The 26,900-nt window shown below is 39.7% G+C and overlaps 1 protein-coding gene and 1 long non-coding RNA gene across 10 annotated transcripts in view; one reads left to right on the top strand and one right to left on the bottom strand.

Moving 5' to 3' along the window:
• utrn (utrophin) overlaps positions 1-23,977 on the bottom strand; it is a gene marked incomplete at its 3' end in the record, with an annotated part of 136,045 nt that extends 112,068 nt beyond the window's left edge. For 7 of the 9 annotated variants that reach the window (XM_083521332.1, XM_083521336.1, XM_083521334.1 and 4 more), the window contains exons 1-7: positions 23,462-23,977; positions 19,996-20,121; positions 6,665-6,726; positions 4,056-4,148; positions 2,814-2,891; positions 485-577; positions 86-258 (exon numbers count right to left, since the gene is read on the bottom strand). In XM_083521332.1, the coding sequence (XP_083377458.1) occupies positions 86-258; positions 485-577; positions 2,814-2,891; positions 4,056-4,148; positions 6,665-6,726; positions 19,996-20,077 (581 nt within the window). In that variant the 5' untranslated portion in view covers positions 20,078-20,121; positions 23,462-23,977. Of the gene's footprint in view, positions 1-85; positions 259-484; positions 578-2,813; positions 2,892-4,055; positions 4,149-6,664; positions 6,727-10,030; positions 10,131-11,890; positions 12,071-19,995; positions 20,122-23,461 lie in introns of those variants that run through there. The other 2 variants (XM_083521333.1, XM_083521335.1) reach the window with 2 other exon arrangements.
• LOC310715167 lies at positions 19,056-23,938 on the top strand. Its single transcript, XR_014530254.1, has 3 exons — positions 19,056-21,733; positions 21,932-22,018; positions 22,184-23,938. It is a non-coding gene; the product is annotated as an uncharacterized lncRNA (long non-coding RNA).
• Positions 23,978-26,900: the final 2,923 nt, after the last annotated feature.

Genomic DNA, 26,900 nt, shown 5'->3' with positions numbered 1-26,900 from the left:
TTGTACATATACAGTATATACAGTATGAGTGTATGAATATGTGTGTGTGTGTGTGTGTGTGTGTGTGTGTGTGTGTGTGTGTAACCTGAAGTGGTGAAGGATGGCGTTGAAGGCCAGGCCGTCCGTCCAGCTGGTGGTGAAGTTGAGAACATTAACGTCGTCCTGGCTGCGTGTGCAGTGTCTGACCCAACTTAGCAAGATCTTCTCACTGTTCGTCTGCTGTAGACTGGACATCACGTCCTTCATTATGTCCTTAACCTACACACACACACACACACACACACACACACACACACACACACACACACACACACACACACACACACACACACACCCTTATGGTGGTCATACCGGTCCTCATTTACTGTTGTATAACAAATATGCACTACAGAGTAAACAGAAAACATTTGAAAGCACACAGTAGGGAAGAGTGTGTGTGTGTGTGTGTGTGTGTGTGTGTGTGTGAGTGTGTGTAGGATCTTACCTGCCAGTGTAAAATAATACTCCAAATGAGACCAAGCGTCAGCTTATGATTCCCATCGACTATGTCTGTCCCGCCGATATTCACCAGGTCCACCTGCAGAAACAGTGTGTGTGTGTGTGTGTGTGTATATTAGTCATCGCATACCAATAAACAATCTTAAAGCCATCTCACATTCATTATCCCTTCAAAAATACCCCCAAATTCCACAGGTGAAAGTGAAGCATCCAATCAGAGCACTTCATCACGTTTCACATTAACTTGGAAAGTCTCAGTAAATGCCACACATCTGATCTGTGACATTTACAATCTTTTTAGGACAGAGGGTTGTGGGTTTTTCTGTTTATTATTAACTAGAGCGCATGGTCAAGCGAAGCTGCTCTAGCATAAACGATAAGTTCTTAATAACATAAGTGTAACAATAAATAGATACAAAAAAAAAAAAAAAAAAAAAAAAAAAAATCACACCTATACACAATATGAACACAAGTAGCCAGTCATATGTGGTTCTTCTGCAAACTGTTACCACAAACTCATAACACAAACTCCCTCATACCCACTGTGCTCTATTCAAAACATTTCTGACGTTTCTGTGCATAAGATTGATTAGATATAATGTGATCTATATGATCGATACCACATAATTATGTGGTAACAATTAGCATCCTCTGTAGCTTGCAGTAACTGCAGCTGTGTGAGATTTCATTCATCCACAAGGATGTTAGTAAAGTCAGGTACTGATGTAAGGGAGGTGAGGAGGCCTGGGGTTCAGTCAGTGTTCACATTTATACAAAAGGTTTTCAAAAGGGTTTGAGCTCTACAGCAAGAGATCCTCCACTCCCGCACATGTAAAGCAGATCTTCATGGAGCTGGCTTTGTACACAGGGGCATAGTCATGCTGAAACAGGTTTGGGTCTCCTAGTGAAAGGGAAAATTACATGTCTTCACATCCAAAGCTGCTAGATGACAACTTTCAACTCGAACAAAATGAACTGTGTGGGTTTGCATGCGTGGTTTATGAAGAAACAGCATGGAAACAATTGGATTAAAAGCGCAATGTTTTACCATAAACAAAAGTGGCAACTGTTGCAAACGGGCGGTGAGTGTGTGTTTGTGTGTGTGCGCATGTATGACAATACTTCTATGCTAAACATAAAAGGAAAGGAAACACCACAGGAACACAAAGACCTTGCCCCCAGCAATGTTTATCTCTATCGTTCAAACACACACCATGTTTAGTTTTTCGGTTTGTGAGGACCCAGCTTTAATCAGAGAAGATAAGTAGCACAACGATACAATAAAATCTAACACTTTGTCTACCTCAGTAACAAAAAGAAATATTTTGTCTCCTTTAGTTTTTAAATTAATAATAAAAGTCAGAGGCCCAGGTGTTTAAGTGGACATCTGGACCAAACTATACTTATAAGGACCTGTGATAGTTTGGGTCCTTAAAAGGTCTAAAATGTGACATAATGCATGCACACACACACACATAACACACACACACACACACACACACACACACTCTAAGCGTCCTTGTTAGTACACTGCACTGTCTCTCTCTGACGGATGTTGATGCTGAACACAGAACGTTGAGAAACGACAGCCTGGAGCTTAAACATCACCAAGGACAGTGATGAAGAGAGACAGACAGACCGAGAGAGATAAAGATAGAGAGAGCCTGAGAGAGCGAGAGGGAGAGAGAGAGAGAGAAAAGCAATTATATCCATTTATAGCTACAAGTTAATTAAAGTTATTACTATAGCGGCTTTAAACAGTCCTTTCCACAGCAGCCTCTCATTTAGAGAAATTAAAACCCACAGCTTCCCATGTTACAGAGAAACCACAAGGACTGAAGACTTTCCCATGGTGGAAAACCTACTGACCAATCAGATTCAAGAGCACAGTAATCCAGAAAATTATGCAAAATATCAAATTTGAATATCACTTAAAACATTTTTAAGTGCCTTGCAAATCAACCTTTGAATGCCTCTTTTGAGGAAAACTTTTCTCTCTTCGATATTTTAATATATAATTTAATTCAAGTTGATAATCTGAGCACGAACCGGCGTTACTCAGCTCTCACAGTTAGATTCATCTGCTGAATGCAAAACTGCTGTAATGTGGAAATTGTGCTTTGCATAAACCAGGAACAGGAAGAGAAGCGAGTCGTTAAGTGTGATTTGTCTGCTTTCCATACAACACAATACAGACATTTTAATTCAATCCAGCTAACTGTGTATATGAGCAGTGAAGTGTCGGGATACAATTTTGAGGTGATCTGTTACAGGGAACGAGGACACAATATTGATAGGAAAACGGGAGAACTTACGTTGTTTTGGTGCAGCACTTGGAGAACCCGGTTGACGTTATTCAGAGCGTGGACTCTGGTGGAACCGCGCTCTTTAGTCTGGGAAAGAAAAAGTGAGAAAAAAAATTATTTTATAATAATTATTAAAAATATGTCCATAACGATAAACACTACATTAACACCAGGGTTAAAAGATAGACAGACAGACAGACAGACAGACAGACAGACAGACAGACAGACAGACAGACAGACAGACAGACAGAGACACACACACACACAGAGCAGTTTGAGGTTATTATAATCCACATTCCATGCTCAAAGCAGTCATGCTGAGAGCTACAATCCATTCACACACACACACACACACACACACACAACCATACCTTCACCTTACAGCTGTCAATCACAGTGTCAAAATACAAAAAAAGGGGGTGTGTCTGAGTGTCAAAAATCATTTTAACATAATATGTGAAGTGTGTGTGTGTGTGTGTGTGTGTGTGTGTGTGTGTGTGTGTGTGTGTGTGTGTGTGTGTGTGTGAATGGGTGATATGTTGGATGATTGGCCTGGTGCCTGATGAAATTGCTTTCAGGAATTTCAATACACACACACACACACACACACACACACACACACACACACACACACACACACACACACACACACACACACACACAGAGTCATCATTACTCACTCACAGACAGTTAACATGTCAACATAACAACTGCCCCCTTACTGATTCTCTCTCTCACACACACACACACACACACACACACACACACACAGTATCAATGTACAAAAATATACATACAGCAGAGATTGCAGAGCTCTGCAGATTGTCCATGCAGAGATGCAAACAGTCTCACACACACACTAAAATTATACTGAGGCAAATGCAGACACACCACAAACACACCCTCAAATATTTGGCTCATAAATGCAGCCTGTACAGTGAGACATGTTTAGCACACACACACACACACACACACACACACACACACACACACACACACACACACACACACACACACACACACACATTTTTCCTTACTTATGGATACCAGCCAAATGTCCCCACAATATTGTTATGCTTTCCAATTGTTACAAACCAGAACCAGAACCAGCACACACACACATACACACACATTTTTCCTTTCTTATGGATACCAGCCAAATGTCCCCACAATATTGTTATGCTTTCCAATTCTTACAAACCAGAACCAGCACATACACACACACACACACACACACACACAAAAACACACCAGGGTGGTTCCTGTGAGGCCCTCAAGCAAGTCCAGAAGCTTCCTCCCATCTTTAAGGTCTGAGAACATGTCCTTGATGACTGCCTTCCCCGTCTAGAACACACACACACAGCATACAAACAATTAAACACACAACAATCTCACACACACTCAGTAATACAGTTATTCCTCTCACTTTGGAAATCTGAAAATATTTTACTTGTGACCGGCTCCTAATCGATTCTCAAAAATGCAGTACCGAAGAAAAATAAATAAATTTAGACAAGATTCATGGCAGTTGTTTGGTTTTGAGTTTATATCCCAACCTCTAGATAGATAGCGCTCTTCTGATCGCTGAACTTCACAGTGGCAGGAAGCACTAGCGTAAGTGCAGGCCATTAATGTTAGAGTTAGCGCCACCTGTTTCTTTGAAGGTGCTGCTGTAAAAATGATTATGGGTATAACTTTCACCGGAAGTATTAGCAGCATCGACTGACTTGAATATCCCAATATATAGTCTCGCTAACAGTATCGCATCATATCGTATCGCAACCACTGTATCGTGATATGTATTGTATCTACAGACTCTTACCAATACACAGCCCTAGTAATTTATTTTATATATATATATATATATATAGAAAATGAAGAAAATGTAACTTAGCTCACCATAACAAAGAATCAGTTGCAGCTTAGTTTATCAATTTATCAGACAAAATATTATTTATTATTCTTTATTATTATTTTTTTCTACAAATAAAACACCCTTCAGACCGCAAAAGGCAATAAATGAAAATGAAAGAAAAAAAAAAGTCTTAAAAAGTCTTTTATTGTTTCTGTGTGGCCCGGTACCAACTGAACCAAGGCCTGGTACCAACTGAACCTTGGGAAAAATAGAGGAAGTGCAATAAAGGGTAGATGAGGCATGTTTAGCTGCTGGATACAATCACCCTTGTTCTTCTATAAATATCCGAGAGAACAAGGACAAAACTTTCACATGGGAATAAAGAGCAGATGGGTTTTTAGTCTGCAAGCGACATGAACACGACCATGCAAACACAAATACACACAAACAACAAACATTATTCAAACATTTGCTTCCAGTTGCTGTGTTTCAGTTTTATAACAAAGCTGTTGGTTCTGATTGGTTGATCATTTCCATTTAAACTCAAGGGTCACTTTCAGTCATGGGACTTCCTGGATCTTAGTTGTCCCAAAAACAAAGGCAAACAAAGCTGTTCATGAATCTTTAACCACCTGACACACACCAGATCTGGGGTTTGAGATCATCGTGATCATCAGTGCGGCAACATGCCTCATGTTCAACAGCATGACTATTTGTTATATATGTAATTCCAGTGTGTTGAAGCTTTAAATCAAACTATACTGCGCTATAAAGAGCGGAGCGTGTATACAAAACAGAGCAACAAACACCAATCTACCAGCACATGGCAGCAACACAAGACGGTTATTCTTTGTTTTAATTTTGTTTTAGTTTTCGCTTAAATTTTTGTTTTCTTATTTGTTTTTTGCACCATTTTTATCCTCGATTTAATTTTGGTTTTATTTTTTATTGCTATTGATAAAATTTCTGTTCGATTTTTATTTTTTGTTTTCATTTATTTTTTGCCGTATTTTTGTTTTCGTTGTATTTTTCTGTTTTAGTTTCTGGCAGTTATTTTTACTACATTTTTGTTTTATTTACATTTTTGTTGAAATTTTTGTTTTATTTTTATTTTCGTTTTAATATTCAATTTAAATTTAATATTACATTTAATATTTCGGTTTTATTTATGGCTCACTTGCAGTTTCCGTAGCCACCTGCAGGTCCCGCTAACAAAACAGCATGACAGAAAACTTCATTCATGCCTTTAACACTGTCATATGTGCTGATGAAATACCGTTCTCATAACAAGCTCCATTCTTCTGGGAAGGCTTTCTAATAGATTTTGTGGTGTGGCTTGGAGGGTTGGTGAGCATTTTCCTACAACAGGATTTGTGAGATGTTCTAGGATGTAAGGAGGATCCAATTTCCCATCATTCCAGGAATGTTCAGTAGGGATGAGGAGACCAGGGTCTGTGCAGGACATTTGAGTTGTTCCACTCCAACCTTCTTACCAACAACCATATCTCCAAGTGGCTCGCTTTGTGCACAGAGGAATGATCATCCAGGAACAGGTCTGGACCTCTTCATTCCTCAGAATAAAGAATTCTTCAGCATGCAAATTTGTGGAATGTGAAAATCAGGGTTCCACAAACCTTCAGCCAGAAGTTTTATGAAAGGAGAAAGCAATAAAAGACGAACACCCTCCATCTGTGGTTCTACTGTAAAATCCCAGAGGAGACGCTTGACAAGATATGGGAGCTGCTGAGAAGTGGAACGCCTCACAACGGCCAAAAATACCTCAAAACATCAAACCATCCCCCCCCACACACACAGATGATTAAAGAAATAACTCTTTTTTTGTGTGTGTGTTTTTTTAAGCTCTGTAGAACTTCGCCAGGTCCTGGGATAAAAATTCTCAGATTTCTCGAATGGAGCCAGAACATCTCGGGAAGAGAAAATAAAACCGAGAGCAATTTTATGGGGTTTTTTGGGGGGGGGGTTTTGGTGTTTGTTTGGTGGTTACCTTGGAGAACTGAGCGTTGATCCACTTTGTGAACGTCTTTTTCTGGACTGCATCGTGTTCATCTAAAACAGAGAGATAGAGAAATTTATTTTAAGTCCTCAAAACATGGATACAACTTTTTTTCCTTTTGTCCTATCCTAAACGTGGCAGTATATTTGTAAAGACATTGACTACCAAAAGTATTTGGAAACCCGCCTTTTCCATATGTGGTTCTTCCTGAAACTGTTATCACAAAATTGGGTGCACACTCCCATTGGATGTGGGAGCACTGGATTTTCCCTTCACTTGAACTAGAAGAACCAAACCTGTTCCAGCATGGCAATGCCCCTGTGCACAAAGCCAGCACCATGAAGATACATGGGTTAGAGTGGGTGGAAGATCTCCTGCTATACAGCTCTGACCTCAACTCTACTTTGGATGAATGTAAACGATGACTGCAGCCCAGCCCTCCTCACTTTACCTACACCAGTACCAGATTTTTTCACCCTTGTATTTAAATGAGCACAAATCGCCATGAAATCTAGTGGAACATCTTTCCAGAAAAGTGAAGGTTATTATAACAGCAAATTATATATATATATTTTTAAATACACACCGATCGTACGAGGTGGAATCAGAATGTTTCAGGACTAAATTTGTAACGTGCCAACAAATGGCAGCACAGAGCTGCACGCACAGTCACAGGGAGCACCGAACCTCATAAGTCAGTGTGCCAAAAGACATCGTCCTGTGCGCATCGGGAGCTGTGCAACTGGTGCAATTCTGACCACGTGCGTTAACATGTCTGCTATTCTGACCACGTGCAGCTCCTCCTCACACGTGAGTTTTCTCGCCGGAAACAAACAGGAACTCAGTTCCGCACCCACCCTACTGGTCAGATTTGGTTCGCCGTCTTGACACCGACACTTGACGCTTCCGGGACACCTTCCAGAAGAACGTTGGGGTGCTGTACTGCTGTGCAAGGGGAATTTTGAAGGTGATAGTCGAGAAATGTAGATAAATAAAGTACTTTCTTATAAACATAGCAAGTTTTTTGATTCCACCTCTTATGATCAAGTGTCCACAAACCTTTGGCCTTAAATACCGATTTTGTCATGTTTCATAACGTGGTTCAGAATTGTCAGTATGTCTGTATAAAAGAGCGACAAGTGAAATAAAAAACGTGAGATCTGCTTTACATTGGTTGGCGTGGAAGATCTGCTATAGAACTCTGACCCTCAACCCCTACTGATCTCCTTTGGGATGAATTGGCGCTTTGACTGCTCAGTGTGTTTGTGCAGAACTGCTGAAGGGAGAAAACTTTGGAATGTGTCTTGGAGGGAAAAAATAAAAAATCAAACAGTGCAACACACACACACACACACACACACACAAACACACACACAAACACACACACAAACACACACACAAACACACACACAAAACACACACACACAAACAGCATAAAAGATGTGTGGAGGAGATGTTTGAACATCAGTTCCAAGGTTGAATTATGACCATGACAGAGTCATAATATACTCCAAACCCACACCCACACACACACACACACACACACACGCTTCCTAGTCACAGTGCCAGACATGCATTCTACCCTTTTATCTCGAGGCCCAGAATTCCTGAGCTCGCCTGTTTGAATAAAGTGTATTGTGTTGAGTGTGTGTGTGAGTGTGTGTGTGTATATCAGAGATGTTCCCTAGTCACGTGATACACACACACACACACACACACACACACACACACACACACACACACACAGGAGCGCGTGCCTCCTGACAGACTTGAACGTGACGTGTCAGGTGTTAAGTATGTTGTAAATCTGCACTGCACGCGTGACGGGTTGGGTTTTGATTAACGGGACATTCCACGACACATGGGGGAAAAAAAACCTCCCAGAATGCAGTGCGTGTTCCTCCCTCGTGGATGCTTGCCTGGACGCGTCCCAGACGAAGAGCGTCCAGATTTACAGGTGAGATACGGAGCGTTTTTCGTGGCAGAAAAACAAACTCGTAAATGCAGATGGAGTTTGGATTTGTTTGTTTTTTCCAGATACATTGTGTGGCCCAAACTGACCGACTCGTCCAGCCAGGTGTGGTTCTTCCACAAACTGTTACCACAAAAACTTTATAGGACATCTTTTTCTCTTCATTGGAACACGGAGACCCAAACCTGTTGCAGCATGACAATGCCCCTGTGCACAAAGCCAAGAGGATATTGATCACTGATTGATCCCCGAATAGCCTTTCAGAGGCAGATACACTACAATGTGGCTGTTATTCTAACCGCTAAGAATGACTCATGACTCAGCATATTCATAATTTCTTAATGTAGATATTATCTTTTTAGATTTGATTCTCATTTCTCCTCACAAACTTCAATAATAGGAACAATTTGCACTGAGAACATTTGATGGTAAAATACTTGCACAAAACTTATCTGGAAGCACCCTTTTTTTGAACATCCCATTCCACATCTAGCACCAATTTGCTCTTATAAAAAACTCAACCCCTTTGGGAAGACGTTTCACTAGATTTTCTGAGGATTTGTGAGAAGTTCTTTCAACCACAAAGGTGTGTTGTTTAATAGAGTTGAGGTCAGAGATCTTCAGCAGCATCCCATGTAAAGCAGATCTTCATGGAACTGGCTTTGTGCACAGGGGTATTGTCATGTGGAACAGGTTTTGGGTCTCCTAGTTCAAGTGAAGGGAAAGTTTTTATGCTACCACATCCAAAGATGTCTGATACGATCATGTTCCTCCAGATTTGTGGTAACAGTTTGGCGAAGAAGGACGTATGGCTGGAAAAGTCAGGTGTCCCAACACTAGTGTTCATACAGTGTACATTTTTTATGTAGCGATGGAGCAGTTTTTTGTTCTTCATAGGTTACAAATGGTTTAAACTCTGTGACCTTACTGTGAAATAGAATCCTTTATACTCAGCGAAAAAAATCCATCAGTTCTCCAAAGCGATTCGCACGGGAACACCCTTATACTCTCAATTACATCCAAAAGAAAAAAGAGACACGACTGAAGAGAAAAAGAGAGAAAATAAACAGAGAATCTTGAGAGTTTGCAATTGCAATAGCGACCTGAGCGAATTAAAGAGAAGCTTTTTACTTATATATATTTAAATATTTTAAATTTTAAGGGCCTTACTCAAGGGCCCAACAGTGGCAACTTGGCGATGCCAGGGCTTGAACTCCCAAACTTCTGATCAGTAATCAAGAACCTCAATCAAAAGGATGAACAAATAAATCGTCTGACCTGAGAGTGGTTACAGAAAGTACGCTCCATCAAACACACTTGCGAAGGTCCTCCTTATGCACCCACACCAACACACGCACACACACACACACACTAGGGAACCCTACCTCGAAGCGCCAGTCCACCATCAGCCATGGTTCCTGCTCAGGACCTGAGGCCACACACACCACGAATGAGAGAATCAGCACAGAAAGAGTGTCTTCTACTAAGGAGGAACCAAAGAAGGCAAGCAAAAAAAGGGGAAGGACGGAGGATAGTGCGATGCGCTCGGCTGATAGAGGACACGCAGCTCTCTGTGCAGCCGCATCCCAGAATGCACGGGGGCCCTAGGCATGACCAGATGGAAGGGTGAGATAAACCCGAGCCATGGAGGTACGAGGTCGCTGGAAGAAGGTGGGCGTGATTTTGAAAACTGATTTACTTCGAGTGTGGTATCGATTGCATGCTGGACGACGAGTTTTTTTGGGAGTTTTGTTTATCTCAGAGAAATTTCTCAAGAACAAAAGTAATGGCACCCCATACTACATACTGTAGTAAGAGCAGACAAGGGTAGAGTTAGCGTTAGTTGTTTATTTATTTAATTGGTGTCCTCCTATAAATACAATAATATGTAGTCACTTGTATGCTCCCCCTCCCTCAAACTATACAGACAAAAGTTTGTGAACATAAGCATAAGATTCATATGTGCTCAGTTTGTCCACATTTGCTCTTATAATAACCTCCAAGATGTTCCACAAGATTTTGTGGACATTTGTATGAGATTCATTTATCCACAAGGGTGTAAGGCCTAGGGTGCAGTCAGCGTTCCAATACATCCCAAAGGTGTTCAAGAGCGCAAGAAGAGAAGATCGTTTACACACTTCTAACCCATGTTAAGATATCTTCATGCAGCTAGCTTTGTGCACTGTGCATTGTCATGCGGGAGCAGGTTTGGGCCTCCTAGTGCAATTTATTCTCCAAGAAGTGCAACAATGCGACGTTTGTATTGCAACCTTCGCTTTTCTAATCAAATTGGCTATAACGCTGCAAAGCAACAAATCCAAACGAAAGTGTAAAACGTGATCCTACGCTGCGTGTGGTTCCATGTTTCTTCAGTTCCCCACTTTATATCAATTGTCCTGTAATATGTTCTTCCTCTTTTTAAAACTTAGTCGAAGAATATCAAAGTTTAAAAGCGAATAGAGAAGATTGGAGGCGAGGAAGTAGCTAGTAAAGCACAGACACAAACAGGGACAGACACACACACACACACACACACACAAAGACACACACACAGGCTTAAACACACACTTATGGGGACACATACATACACAGACTCAAGCACACACAGGTACACTTACAGGGACACACACACACAAACACACACTCATATGTAGACACACACACACACACACACACACACACACACACACACACACACCAGAAAAGCCCATGCTGATGTCATGAGTGGGCGGAGCTTCGGTGCTTTCTCAACATGAAAACCTTGCTGCAGGAAAAAGTTTATAATGCGGCAGTCAAGGCGAAAAAAAAATGCATCTTTTGTTTCAGCTTATCACTTTATCACACACACACACACACACACACACACACACACACACACACACACACACACACACACACGCGGTAAAGTAGCCAACCATCCGAGTGTTGAAGGTTCATTTGAATAAAATGCAGTATAAAAGTGGTGTTTATTCTCTGATTAGTGTCGAACCAGAAGTGAAGTATTTCGAAGTAAAATGACGACACACACCCCCAGTGAAGAGAGGAACCCGTCGCTCCTAAGTGTGTGTGTAAATCCATCAGATATCTGAACAACAGATCTGAAAGTTTTCCAAACTACAATTTGCACTCCAAAATTGCTTGGAATTAGAAATGCAATTAAAAGCACCAAAGTGTGTAGGCATGCATGCGTGCGTGTGTGTGGATCTGACAGTTACAGGAAGTGTGTGAACAGCAGATGAACGTACCTAACGGAGGAAAATCGAACTTCTTGCGCTTCTTGAACAGGCTGCGTTTTCTCCACGGCAGCCACTTGCTCATGTTCACGACCTCATGAAGGAAACCCCGAAGAAATTGTAACACGAACGAAGAAGGCCGAAGAAGGAGGTATAATAAAAAAAAAACACGAAATAAACACCGCACAGGAAGCAAGGTGATGATGCAGGAAACTGATGCTGCTGAGAGCAAAGCATGCTGGGAGCAGAATTCTGAATGGGGAGGGGGTGGATGGGGGGGGGGGGTGATGGAAATTCATAAACAGCTGAGAGACACGTCAGAGGATCATTCTGATTGGTATAGGTAATAGGGGATAACTGTGCCTTCTCTCACACACACACACACACACACACACACACACACACACACACACACATCTACATGTTCACACACACTGAATGGCCACACCAAAGCACAACGTCCTCTTTTATTTTCACTATTATTTACACTCAGCCAAAAACAAAACTATTACAGTCACACCAACTTCCTGTCCTCTCTCTCTCTCTCTCTCTCTCTCTCTTTCTCTCTCTCTCTCCATCACACACAAACGCACAATAGCAGCACCATGAGAGTGTGTGGCTGTGTGGGTGTGTACACAATGTCTGTGTGGGAACTTTAATAAGAGGTGTGTGTGTGAGGGGGGTTAAATGTTGAAAAAGAGAAAAAGAGAGAGAGAGAGTGTGAGTGTGTGTGTGTGTGTGTGTGTGTGTGTATGTGTGTGTGTGTGTGTGTGTGTGCATAATGAGTATGTATGTGTGTAAATTATGAAAATGAATGTGTGTGTGTAAACAATGAGAAACTGTGTGTGGGGGGGTAAATTATGAGAATGTGTGTGTGTGTGTGTGTGTGTGTGTGTGTGTGTGTGTGTGTGTGTGTTTGTGTATGTGTTGGAAAGGAAGGACGGAAGCAACAAGTGTTGGAAACCTGTTTATCTTTCATTTTCACCTTCACACTCAGACACTGAGGGTCACTTTCTCTCTCTCTCTCTCTCTCTCTCTCTCTCTCTCTCTCTCACTTCCTGTTTAAGATACAGCCATGTGCGTGTGTGTGCGTGTGCGTGTGTGTGTGTGTGTGTGTAGGCGTTGTTCTTTTCTTCACAACAGTGGAGTTAATCCACTTTGTGATCTTGAAGCCTGATGTAGTCGCAGACGCCTTGAAGGAAAAAACGAGATTTAACATTTTTCGTGCGTGATGCATTGCAGATTGGGCGGGGCTTTGCTTTTATAAGTCAAAATCTGATTGGCTTGTTAAAAAAAAAATTATAATTAAAAAATAAATTTTGTGAAGAACAAAAATATTTTTGGCCATACCATGTAGCTAAAACGCTTACGTTCTGTTTCCTTCTCAACAATGCAGACTTCTTTCCAGACATTCACACTTTCTCTCTTCAAAACTTTGCTTTCCAAACCACACATTCCACACACACACCGCCAAGAGCAAGAAATAACACACACATTCCACACACACACACACACACACACACACACACACACACACACACACACACACACACACACACACACACACACACACACACACCCCAAGCCAAACCAGTAACTCTGTAGGCTGCTGGAGAAATCTTAAGAATGGGCCGGAAAACACAATGAATCTTAGTGACTCGAAACACACAAAAAACACCCACCAGAGAATCCAACCATAAATGACGGCTTGTTCTTTGGACATTCCAAAAATAAATTATATATAAATATATAAATATATAAGCTCTGTCAATTTATTACAATATTTAATCGCAACTTTTATTATCATTAATACTTCACGTTTTTAATAATGTATGTTTATTATTAGTGAAACAAAACTCAAACCAAAACTCCAAACGGAACTTTTGCTATGTTTCCGCACGGACGATTTTAAATGGCGGATGTGTGCATAATTATTTTTTTATTTTGGTGCCTGATTAGAGACTTGACGCATCAGTAAAACAAATGTTTAGTGATTTAAAAAAAATTTCCGGTGGAGTTTTTATATATATAAAAACGGACGCTGTGAATAAATGTATTGCGTTGAAGGTTTTGATTTCACCTCTTTTATGTTTATTTATTAGTAAAGATTGGTAAACAGAAATGCACGCTGCATTAATCACGCATTGATCAGATTAGTGCCGTTAAAAATGAATTATTTTAATTCTAATAATTTTTACATTATTAGAATAGAATTTACACAATTATTAGAACACTTACTTTCCCAACTTAGAAAGTTGGTCATATGTGGTTCTTCCTCAAATTATTACGATAAAGTTGAACACACAATTTTATAAGACCACTTTGGATGCAGTAGCTTCGCTTTTAATGTAAACTGTATGGACAAACGTTTTGGCCTGTATATAACAATTTTTCCTTCACTTGAACTAGAAGACTAAAACCTGTTCCAGCAGGACGATGCACAATTCTGTGCACAAAACCAGCTCTACGAAAATATGATTTATATGGGTTGGAGTGGATCTCCTGCTATAGAGCTACTGAACATCTGAATGTGGATGCTGTCTGCACCCCAGGCCTCCTCACCTCACCTGCATCAGTCCCTGACTTTACTATTATCCTTGTTCACTGAAGTGAACTTTTGTTTCCGTTTTCAGAACCTTTTTTGTGCACGTCAGTGAGTGTAACTGTGACGGTTCCTGAATTTCAGATCGCGGCAATATGTTCGCTTGTTAGCATCAGCTGGTTTTGTGGCTTTATTGTGACCCTGCGGTGACCTGCTGCGGTGTTTGTAAAGCGATGACTTGTTCGTCCACACTGTGGCGAGAACGTAGTGCTGAAGTGACAACACAAATTCTACGCGCTGTCGGGAGCTGGAAAATAAAACCTTTATCATGTTTTATCGTGATTTTTATTTAGTTGTAATGAAAATAAAATGTTTCGGAATCTGTATGGACACACGTCTAGTGAGGATTTTCCACCGACAAAATTTTACAAAAATAAAAAGATCATCAGATCTGAAAACTTTCAGCTTTTCAAGCATTTGGTGCAAATACAGATGCAGATAGTTGACAATGTTTGTCTGCTTGTGTGTGTTCATGTGTGTGTGTTTGGGTGCATGTAAGTAACTAGATCACCCTGAATGCTAAACCTTTATGTGCGCAACTATTTTATTTTTCAAGGCTTCACATAACACACACACACACACACACACACACACACACACACACACACACACACACACACACACACACACACACACACACACACACACACACACACACACACATACACACATACACACATACACACATACACACATACACACAGTCTCCATTTCCCCAGAACAAAAGGAGAGCTCCAGCTCAGGCTAAGCCGTCACACCGTGTTAACAGAGTTGCCACAAACCTGTGTGACCTCTGCCCCTTTCCCAGAATGCTCAGCAGGAGGGCAGACAGGTAGCGTGGGGGTCGGTGATGAAGGTGTTGATGCTGAGCTTCACGAAAAGAAAGCTTCTTTAAAACCCCACACAAAGCCACGGGGGGGAAACTTCTTCAGTGACCCACTGCTCTGCTTTATAAAAAAACCTGGCAATAGCGTATGCTTCTTCATCAGAGTGTGTGTGTGTGTGTGTGTGTGTGTGTGTGTGTGTGTGTGTGTGTGTGTGTGTGTGTGAGGCAGAAAAAGAGACAAAGAAAGAGACAAGGAGAAACACACAGAGAGAGATGGGAAGAGAGAGAGAAAAGAGACACATTGACAGATATAGAAAGACAGACTGGCAGAAAGCAAGAGAGTGAGAAAAGAGAGACACAAACGGATAGGAAGACTACGAGAGAGAGCAACTAAGAGAGAAGAGAGATTGAAAAGAGGGACGGGAAGAACAATAAACAGAGACAGAGAGAGAAATAAAGAGAGAGTGAGGTATAAAAAAATAATAAAGACACCAAGACAAAAAGACAACAGAGAAAGAAATAGATTGATAGAGAAATAAGAGACAGTGACAAAAAGAGACAGAAAGACTAAGAGAGAGAGAGAAAAAAAAAGATGTAAATGTCTGTCAACATTTACCTCAGATATGTTCATACATTTTTAAAAACTTGCAGTTACAAATCCCCAAAAACTGGAGACTCTACAAAGCTGTATAACATTTAACACAATATACATCAATTTTCTTTTCAGATTAATTTTTTATTACACGCAGGCTATGTGGATTATCCCCTATACAAGTATCTTATGTTGTTACTGTAGAGGGATAACCAATTAGTACGATTTATTAAGTTTAGAGCAGTATAGCTGCACTACTCTCGGAACAGAAAACAGAAATTGTTCATAACTTTGAGAGAACACTAAGCAACACTTTCTGAATTTAACAATATTAAAATAGGAAAAAAGCAAAACCAGACATTTCTACTGTACAATGACAGGTTAGAAACTTAGCCTCCAATCCAAACCTACGAAAGCGAACGCCGAGCTCTACGCGTGCCGTGGCTGATCGGCACCGTGTGGGGTGAAGAGAACACTGTGCGGATGTGATTTATGGCTGACAAACTATAAACGCCTCTCATTAAGCTGTTCAGTATAATATCATTAAAGATAATTTCCTGAAGGTGATTATAGCTGAAGTGAAGTGAAGTGAAGTGAAGTGAAGTGAAGTGAGGAGGCCTGGGTTTTGTTATGACTGGATGTCTTAGACACAATTACAGGAAGAAGAAAAGGAAATAGAAGTGGAAGTCAATTAGGTACACTTTCTGTCCTGATTGCTGGGGTTTTAGATGTGAGGAAAAAACAAGGAAGAGAAAACACGGGGGGTGGGGGGGTGGGGTTGAGAGAGATGGGAGAAGAGAGAGATGCAAAGACAGAAATGAAGAGATAGACTGAGAGGGCAAGAAAGAAAATAGACACAAAGAGAGATATTTGGTGTGAGAATGTGTGTGTGAGTGTGTGTATGAAATAGAGAGAGAGAGAGAGAGAGAGAGAGAGAGAGAGAGAGAGAGAGAGAGAGAGAGAGAGAGAGACAGACAGACATTGACAGACACACACACACAGAGACAAATACACACAGACACACACAGCTGTAAAAATATCTTCTCTCTGCTTCTCTCTCCCTCTTCATGTTTCCTTAATGTTGGGAAAAACCCCAGCCATTAATATCTAAAGACCACTTTCTCTGTACACACACACACACACACACACACACACACACACACAGCACAGCTGACACAGCTGTAAACACAACCACATGTACTCCATTTGCCTACTTCACACATCTACCAGCTCACACACCCTTTAACAGAGTCATAAACACACACACACACACACACACACACACACACACACACACACACACACACACACACACACACGGACACAAATGGCACTCGGTCATGTTTTCCAACAAGCAAAATACAGCCATTCATCAGTGTAAGCTAACTAAAAAACGAGCCTAAGAATTTCGCTATCTTTAATACAGACAAATATATCCACAAAACGACCATTAAAACAAGACAAAAACACTGAAAACATGAACTAAACACCTCAGAAGTGTTCAGACATTTCAAGGGAAAAGACCCTAATTACACTATAGATACACACAGCTTAAAGCTGTCCATTGTATAAATGAAAAATGAGCAGGGAATGTCAACATGTCACCCGACAAGATTTACCTCAGATATATTTATTTATTTCCAGAAAAAGACTCGACGCTACTATAATTACACTGTAGTTACATTTAGCACAAAGTTGTTTAAATCTTTAAAGGCACAACAAAACAAAACCATCATAAAAACATCAACATTCACCTTAGATATGTTCATACATTTCTAAGAGAAGACTTCATACTGCTATGTTCACACCATAGCTACAATTGGCTTTCAATGTAAAGCCGAAAAAAACGATCCGAATTGTCAACTTTTACCTCAGAAAACCTTTCATAAACTTCTTAAAAGTTCAGAAATAACACTGAAGAACACTTAGTATGACGTGGATAGATAGATATATATATATATATATATATATATATATATATATATATATATATATATATATATATATATATATATATATATATATATATATATATATACACAGTACACACACACCAAAACAACAATCAGTTATCATTGATAGCAAAATGTTGATGCTAACACACTTTTCTCAGAGGAGGGACACAGTGATTAGTCAGATACAATAAACATATGTGTAACTGTGTATGATTTGTCTACAACCACATCATTGTATTATCTATAGCCAATGAAGCCTGTGACTCCATTCAGAAAGGGAAAATATGCTTCGAAAGCCGGACATTAAACTTTTAAAGTCGTTAAAACGTTATCCCTTGCATGGAAAAGGAAACTCATCAGGAAACTAGCTCTTAAACTGCTGGAAATGTCAGAACTGCCACCATTTCTGTGGAAAAGGGGGATCAGAGCACACTCCTTAAGAGTTCTGCTTAAGCAGCTGAATCATCACACACACACACACACACGCACACACGCACACACGCACACACGCACACGCACGCACACACGTACACACGTACACGTACACACGTACACGTACACACACACACACGTACACATACAAGGAAACTTTACTTTTGACCGTTACTAGGCAACCGGAGCCCTGGCTAAAAAATTAAATAAAATAAAGTCATTGTGGTGGAGAAAAGCGCTGTAAATCCAGATCCGCAGAGGAATTCCAACCCAGGGAAGGCCGAGGAATTCCTGACCCACAGAGAGAAAGAGAGAGAGAGAGCAAATGTACCCTTAGACGGGCCTCAAAGGGCACTGAAAACACTGCCGCAAATCATTCTGCTCTACAACGCGGACCACGAGCGAACTGAAGCTCGTATGCGACTCGAACCATGGTGACGACGGGTCGCAAATCTGGATGTGACAACATACGTTTTCTTTTAGCGTCTCTTCATTCATTCTTTCTTTCTTTTCACTCCATTATCTGGTGGTTTTCATGCTCCATTTATTATCGTTTTGCTCTTCCTGGTATAAAACCCTTAAAAAATCCCTTAAATGAACCACTTTAGGAGATCCTACTGCAGGAATCAATGAGATGATAGTGTGATAAAGGACATTAAATGGAGTTATTGTACTATGGCACTAGTAACAAAGTTTTATTTAATAAACAATGACAATTTTCTAACAGTCCGTATCTACATTTTATCACTGAGGATTGTCACGACTCAGTCTTTTTTTTTTTTTACTTGAAGATGATGAGACAAAAATGCTGCTTGTCATGTTTCAGGGAAACTCGTCCTGAAGACGTTCCTGAGGTGAGAAAGCGAGCCATGCTGCAGTGCCAAGAACTACTTTAAATCTGTATTTGAAAATGCTAGGAAGAGAACTTAACTTTGGCCCACTTCAACACACCCTATATGAACAAATGGGCCCCTTTATGCTAAATTTAGCATTTCATTGACATACATTTTGTGTTTCCTAACATTAACATTACTCACTCACTAAGTTACAAAAGCTAAATAAAGGCAACAGCAGACATGGTTGAAGGTCACCATCATTTGTCTCATCCACACACTTATACTAAAAGTATCTCATAAAATTTTAGATAATAGGTTCTTTCTTTCATACGTTCTCCCTGGAACTACTTGAAAAGGATAAAGCAAAAATGTGCTTCTTGAACCAAAACAATGTAGTGTTAGCTGCTGAACATGCTAGGTTATTAGCCTAAATGTCAATAGATTCCTAATTCAGGAATTAGTTTCAACTTTCACCCTCTAGTAATCAAACAAGAAACAGAATTATCTGCTGAACAGCAAGAGGATACACACAACTCTGCCTTGAAATTCAGCCAATAACTCGACCTTGTGTAACTTAGCCTTTCGAAATCTTAGCAACCATAATTGTGACATTATTATTTTACAGATTGCGGGTACATGGGTAGAGAAACATGGCCTGCCTCGCTCCAGTTCCTTCCTGTTGATATTCCTTCCTGCCTACAAGCAATTCGTGCACCCAAACTCAAACACATATATATCTCCCAACAGCGGCCCAAATCAAACATGGCGCCGTCCCTTATCCAAAACAAACAGACGCCGTTATTCTGTTCGAATATGAAACAAGTTCCAGAAATTACAAAAGCGCCGGTTCTTGAGAATGCAATAGGTCACTCGCCTGATCGCCACTTGATGATGTCACTGAACTCATTGTTCGCGCCGCCCTCGGACGCGTCTGCCTGTGAAGTCGACGTAGCCATTTTAAGGAGTGGGAGATGGAGGAGCGCAGTTTCCACAGTGAAACCTGGAGAAAAAAAAACAAAGTTTACACGTGTTTTTATCATTTATTCGTTCACCAAAGTTAACAGGGTCAACTGAAAATGAAATCTGCAAGCGGAGGGTTTAAGGGTACCCTAGAATGGTCCTTAACATGAACATTTTCATGTGTCCTTGTTATGTTTGAAAAGTTTCCTTGTCAGTCCAACCTAAAAACAACTTTATCAGTTGGCCCATCAAGGCTGACTGCAGTACCGGCACAACACACTGTACAGGGTGTGCTGGAAAAGGAAACAACTCAGGAAGGGGTTTTGGGATACGATATTGTATTTTCCCCTAGTGGCTGGTTGTTTTGGAGGTGCAGCATTAATTTCAGTTGATATGAGGAAATGCGCAAATATATACAAATATATACTGACCAGTCATAACATTATGACCACCTGCCTGACATTGTGTTGCTCCCCCTTTTGCTGACCCATCAAGCATTACCAGCTGCATCAACGAGCCTCGGCCGCCCACGACCCTGTCGCCGGGTCATCACTGTTCCTTCCTTAGACCACTTTTGATAGATACTGACCACTGCAGACCGGGAACATCCCACAAGAGCTGCAGTTTTGGAGATGCTCTGACCCAGTCGTCTAGACGTCACAAATTTGTCAAACTCGCTCATATCCTTAGGCTTGCCTGTTTTTCCTGCTTCTAACATCAACATTGAAGACAAAAGGCTCACTTGTCTAATAAATCCCGCCTGCTTACAGGTGCCATGATGATCACCAGTGTTATTCAAGTCACCGCAAAAATTTTTATTATGTTGTGTCTGATCGGTGCATAGCAAATATCCAGCTTGTGATCAATTCCAAAGCCTAGGCAAAGATGTGTATACTGTACATCCACAACAGCCCCAAACATAGCAGCTGAGCAGCACGTGCAATGTTAGCCAACGTTGGGTCATGCGACGCACCTCGTACAACCGGAGGCGCTAAAAGTAACCTGAGCAATAAAAGGTGGATTATTTCCACCAAAGCTGGACGCTTTTCAAAGTATTATTAACTAAAGAAGAAGCAGGAAAATCCTGTCCCTGTAGCTTTAGTCGTCAAGGATCATCAGGTCTCAGTGGCACCCAACTGTCAACAACGGGCCATGCCGTGGAGGTGTGGTAGATTAACACTTGAATACACACGCAGCAAAAGAATGCGGGTGGCAAACTGTTCACATTTAGTCATGAGTTAATAGATCATTAACAGGAAAAACTTCAAAAGCCGCATGATAACAGCTGACACCTCGGGTCTCAGCACCAATTGGGGTTGTTGCCTCAGGGGCAAATGCTTCTCAAACGAGACACTCTAACGTCCATGGCTGTCAGGGTGCTACTGTTTGTCGCGGTCTATAATCACCTTAACGTTATTACCTGACTGTTACCTCAACGTTGACTTCTCCACATCTATTACAGTCATATTACCTCAAGAAATCCTCGTCCCTTTTGTGTTTCGCAACCACTTTACCTCTCAAAACCTCGCTACATGCTTAATCCAACACTGCTGCATGCATTAAAACCCGTGCAGGTATCTTAGCATGTTCGTAACATTAGCATACACATCAATTATATACAGAACAGAAAGCGCACAACATTTCAGATAATTGTTCAAACGTTTCTTACAACTGCACTCACTTGGAGCCTTTAATAAAAAAATACAACATGAAAAAATTGTATGATATTTAAAGACATTCTCAAAACATCGCTTTCTATGATAACGTCCGATTGTGTTCCTTATCAGTGTACAATATGGACGGTAAGATTTACTGATACGCATCAAATGGGATGCATTGATTTTAAAAAGCGTATTATAAATTTATTTATATAGAATTTTTAGCAAACACGCTACACGTTTATTATATATAAATTGACCAATAACTTGTGACCTATAGTTGATATGTAGATTATGCGATACACAGTGTATATTGATTTCTCATCGACAAAAATCAGTACTCACAGCATAATCTGGTATACATATATACACTGGATTATGTGGTATGGATGTGGCTATAAATGTAGAATAAATAATATAATGCCACCTGAAATTTTCCCCCAGAAAATTTTACTCTTCTTAAGCCACAGTACTGGGTCACGGCACCACTTTAAAATCCTCCCCAACACCAATAATGTGCATCCCTGATATAAAGTTAATAACCAATCATCAGTACATGCCTGACTGAACATCTGGACTAACACATTAAGGAGAAACCCTCACACTGCTCTGACTCCAGAGAAAAAATTATCTTGACCTTCACACCTGTTTGATCTGAACTCCTCCATTAAACCTTCAAAAGCTTGACGTTGGCGAGTGACCAGTGGGTTCGTCTAAATCCATCTGACTTCCCAAAGGATCTAATCTGAAATGTTTGGAGAGGAACTTTAAGCATGCAGGATGTTTTCCAAAAATGGGAACTGGTCAAGGAGGTGTCAAAAAGCTCACCGGATCGGCATGCAGGTTTTTAAGAGTGATGCAAATGTCTGACGTTATGTATTTGTAAAGCCCCCAGGCAACACTGATGAGCCTATTGAAGATCACATGACACAAACACACCCTTTTGCTTGTCTACATTTGTCATTCTTGGGTTCCTGAAGGGGACACGAGGCCTCACTCGTAGAGTTGGGACATTTTCCGACACGTTAAATCCCTACGCTAGGTCTTTCCTTAGAAGAAACTATTTCATTCAAATTATTTGATTCTGCATTTACGACACGTGTTTGTAATTTCCTTCACTTCAACCATTAGACCGAACCTGATCCAGCATGACAATCCCTCTGTGCACAAATCCAGCTCCATGAAGATCTGCTTTACATGTACCTGACTTTACTAACACTCTTGTGGCTGGATGAATCTTCACAAAATCTAGTGGAACATCTTCCCAGAAGAGTGGACCAGCAAATAGGGACTAAATATGGAACACGGTGTTCAGAAAGCGCATACAAATCTTATCATCAAGGCAAAAACACAATACATGGTTATACAAAACAACAGACTCCTAGTGGCTTTATTCCAGTTCAAAATCCTGAAACCCCCTCGAGATGTTGCCTGGTGGAACCCTGACTTTGAGAACCATGGTTCTTTTAGGACTCACCTGTCTTAAAGGTGGACATGATCGAGACTATGGAGTAAAACTTCATCTATAGTATGGAGAACCAGTCTCTACCATTTAATCCATAGAGAACTGGTTTGGTTCCTGTAGCTCCAGAACTTCAGAACCTTTTATGGATAGAGTTTAGAACTTATTTGAACTTTAAAATTTCTGATCTTTACTTCAAAGTTTGATGTAATAATAAAGATGTAAAGATGCACAATGTCCTGTAACAGTCTCTCTCTTACCTCTGCAGGGTCTCTGTGGGGGAGCAGTGAACTTCTCAGAGCAGAAATCAATTAATTATTAAAAATAATAATAAATAATAATCCAAACGTTTAGGCTCGGTACAGTGCGCGTGCGCGTGAGGCCATGTCCATGGCTCGCGCGTCCTCCAATTCTCTGTGTGCACGCTTTTCTTTTTTTTTTTTTCTTTTTTTACCACGAGTTCAGTTTTGTGTTTGTTTGTTTGTTTGTTTCGAGAAAAAAAGCTAAACAAACTAAATGCACGCACGCACGCGCGCGCACACACACGTATCCAAAGCCAAGCTCGAGACAGCAAAGAGGAAAAAACAGAGCGGTGATCCGATTCGCAACTTTTTCCGATTTTTTTCTCCGTTTCCTCGCTAATAATTAACACTCACGCGCACACGCACGCACACACATACCGGACCGGGAGCGGCGGCGTGCCGAACTTTGTTCCCAGAGCGCGCGCCCGCCCCTCTGCCTCTCCGCGCGCGCCGCCCCATTCAGGAACTTCCTCCGGAGTAGAAAAAAAAAAAACATGGCGTAAAGCGCGGTCACGGATCCACTGGGAACGTGCGCGTGCACGTGACCGAAAAGCAGCAAAAGCAGCAATCGCGACAATAAACAAACAAATAAATAATGATTATATTAATAATATTAATAATAATAATAATATCTAATAAAACGGATACTACTAACTTTAATAATATAATAACAATAAACACTACTAATAATAAAACTAATACTACTAATAGTAATTTTAATAATAACAAATAATACATAAAAATAATACAAAATGTAATTAAAAACAACCATTGCTGTTTTCTTTTGTTTTATTATTATTAATATAAATCATCATTATCATCATCATGACAATACAAAATATTGATTTAATTTTCCATTTATATATTATACCTTTAAATAAAATAAAGCTCATTTTCAGGAACTGTTCATGCTCAGGGAGAATTGTTTTCCAATGGAAATAAAGTAAATAAAATAAAATAATCTGTACATTTATAGATTTACATTGTCGAAATAAATCTTTATGTCCTAACTTTTAGATTGTCTTGTAGTGGTACAATAAAAAAAACAATGTAAAAGTCTATGGATGATAAACAAAAATGCACAAATATTAAGACATCTTCATTCCACACATTTGTACACTCGTCTTTCCTTCACCAATTCTTTCTTTCTTTCTTTACTTCTTTTTTTTCTTCTTCTTCTTCTTCTTGTTCTTCCTCTTTCGGCTGCACCCGTTAGAGGTCACCACAGCAGATCATTCGTCTTCTTATTTATTTATTTGTTTATTTATTTATTTATTAATGAAGAACTGCATTATAAATAAAAACCTGATCAAAGAAATAAAACTCAATTGTTTTATTGAAAATATGCTGTAATACCGCCCATGGCCGACAGAGGGAAACGTGTGAATGTCAAATAGTTAATAGTTAGTGTGAAACAGTTAATCTATAAATGTTAGTAATTCCCTTAATATATTTGATTAAATTGGCACAAATTCAATTGATATACCATAAAGCAATTTAATCAATGTGTGTGTGTGTGTTTTATAATTAATTTTCTAAATATAAATTCGATTTAACTGTTCTATTTATTTTAGTATACTTAATCTGCATTTAAGAAACACTTAATATAGTTAATTTATTAGATTATTTTATCTGTTTATAAATGAATTAATTCATTATATTCTTCATTTATTCACTCATTCACATAATAATTGTTGAGGTTTTACATAAAACACAAAAGAATCCGCAGGTTTTCGCACATGCGCAGTACAAAGTGTGTTTCCGGTAAGTCCAACACGATTTTTAGAATTCCAGTATGTACTATTGATCATTTCGGTTTCTGTTTTGCAACGAGATGAAACAGAAAGGAACCAAAAACAAAATGTTGTTTTTTTTTAAATAAAATAAAAACAACAAAATAAATTCGCTACCAGGAGTGGGGTTCGAACCCACGCGGACATATGTCCATTGGATCTTAAGTCCAACGCCTTAACCACTCGGCCATCCTGGTAAGCACGAAAACATCTACAGTTTTGGGTCTAATAAAGCACCCTCACCATTTTAACATTATTAATCCGTTCAGATACAATCTAAAGCACACTAAATACTTTCATAAACCTACTCTACATCTAAACCATAAACATAACATTCCCTTCGCTACATGACCACAAAACATGACCTTATGGATGGTATAAAATACGCAATAAAAACATTGTAGTTTATAATTCAATATCTTAATAGCGATTTATTTGGCAGTTGTACCAATTGCAAATAAACACTTAATTCTAACTAGGTGCCCTACGAAGTACGTGGAATTACGTCAGACATCCGCCATATTAAGTGCACTACGTAGCTGTAGTGGACTGATTTGGGACACCGCCATGATTTAGGTTTGAATCTGAGGTCTTGTACATTTCATTACTCTCTCTCTCTCTCTCTCTCTCTCTCTAATTTATAATTGCATCTATAGTGTACATGAATCACTAAAGAGGCAATAGATCCTTCTATAAACTATGACCTGGGCCTTCAATTTAATCCTGACTAATCTCAATTCTAACTAATAAAAATAAACATAATAAATGTCATCTTATAAATCAACTCACAAAGCTCAGAGAAGTACCTGAAAGCCAGTATTTGATAAGCTCAGATGTTTTGAGATGTTAGGATCTTCTCAGACCGTGTGAATGTAGACTACACAGGTACGAATGGAACACGTGTCTGGATCACTAACACTGTCAAAACAAAACAACCCTGTATTCTCACATACTTCAGATGGTTGTAAATTCACTGGAGTTCTTTTGTTGTTGAATGTCAGCAGAAAATCTTCAGTGTTTATCTTGTAACAGGTCGGATTGGACGGTAATGTGTTTTTTTTTTTTTCAGAACAGGACCTACGTACAAGATTGGACGACAGTCAAGAATTTAAATTGCAAAAGTAATAGTTACGCTCTGTGTTTTACTCGATGTTGTGCTGCTACAGTGTTTTTGTGTTGTTGAACCAAATGTCATTTGCATACATGCGCTAATTGTAGGGTTTGTTTTGTGGTATCATGTTCACTTAATGTTGTTTTATGCAGCACTTTGTTCTTGGAGGAACATCTCACTTAATATGTGTTCAATATCACAATAAAAACCACTTGACATTTAATAGAAAAAAACGTTTTAAAAGTTTTTTTGGTTTGTGCGTGTGTTTTTTTTTATGGTATCTTAACGATATCACAAATGTGGGCCTTATTTAGTTGGAAATCTGTACAATTTGCCTTTTTAGAAACTTTTTCACAATGAACAACATGCAGTACTGTGTTACCAAAAAATCTCAGATGAAATGTGACATATAATTCAGATTAAAGGACATTTTTAAAAGTGAAATCCTTTTTTTTTTTTTTTTTTCTTCAATAATTTACAGTTTATAATTTGT

This window comes from Silurus aristotelis, assembly GCF_946808225.1.
Source record: "Silurus aristotelis genome assembly, chromosome: 19".
NCBI classification, from domain to species: Eukaryota; Metazoa; Chordata; class Actinopteri; order Siluriformes; family Siluridae; genus Silurus; species Silurus aristotelis.
The sequence above is the reverse complement of the archived record's forward strand: the minus strand, read 5'-3'. Positions and strand labels throughout refer to the sequence as shown.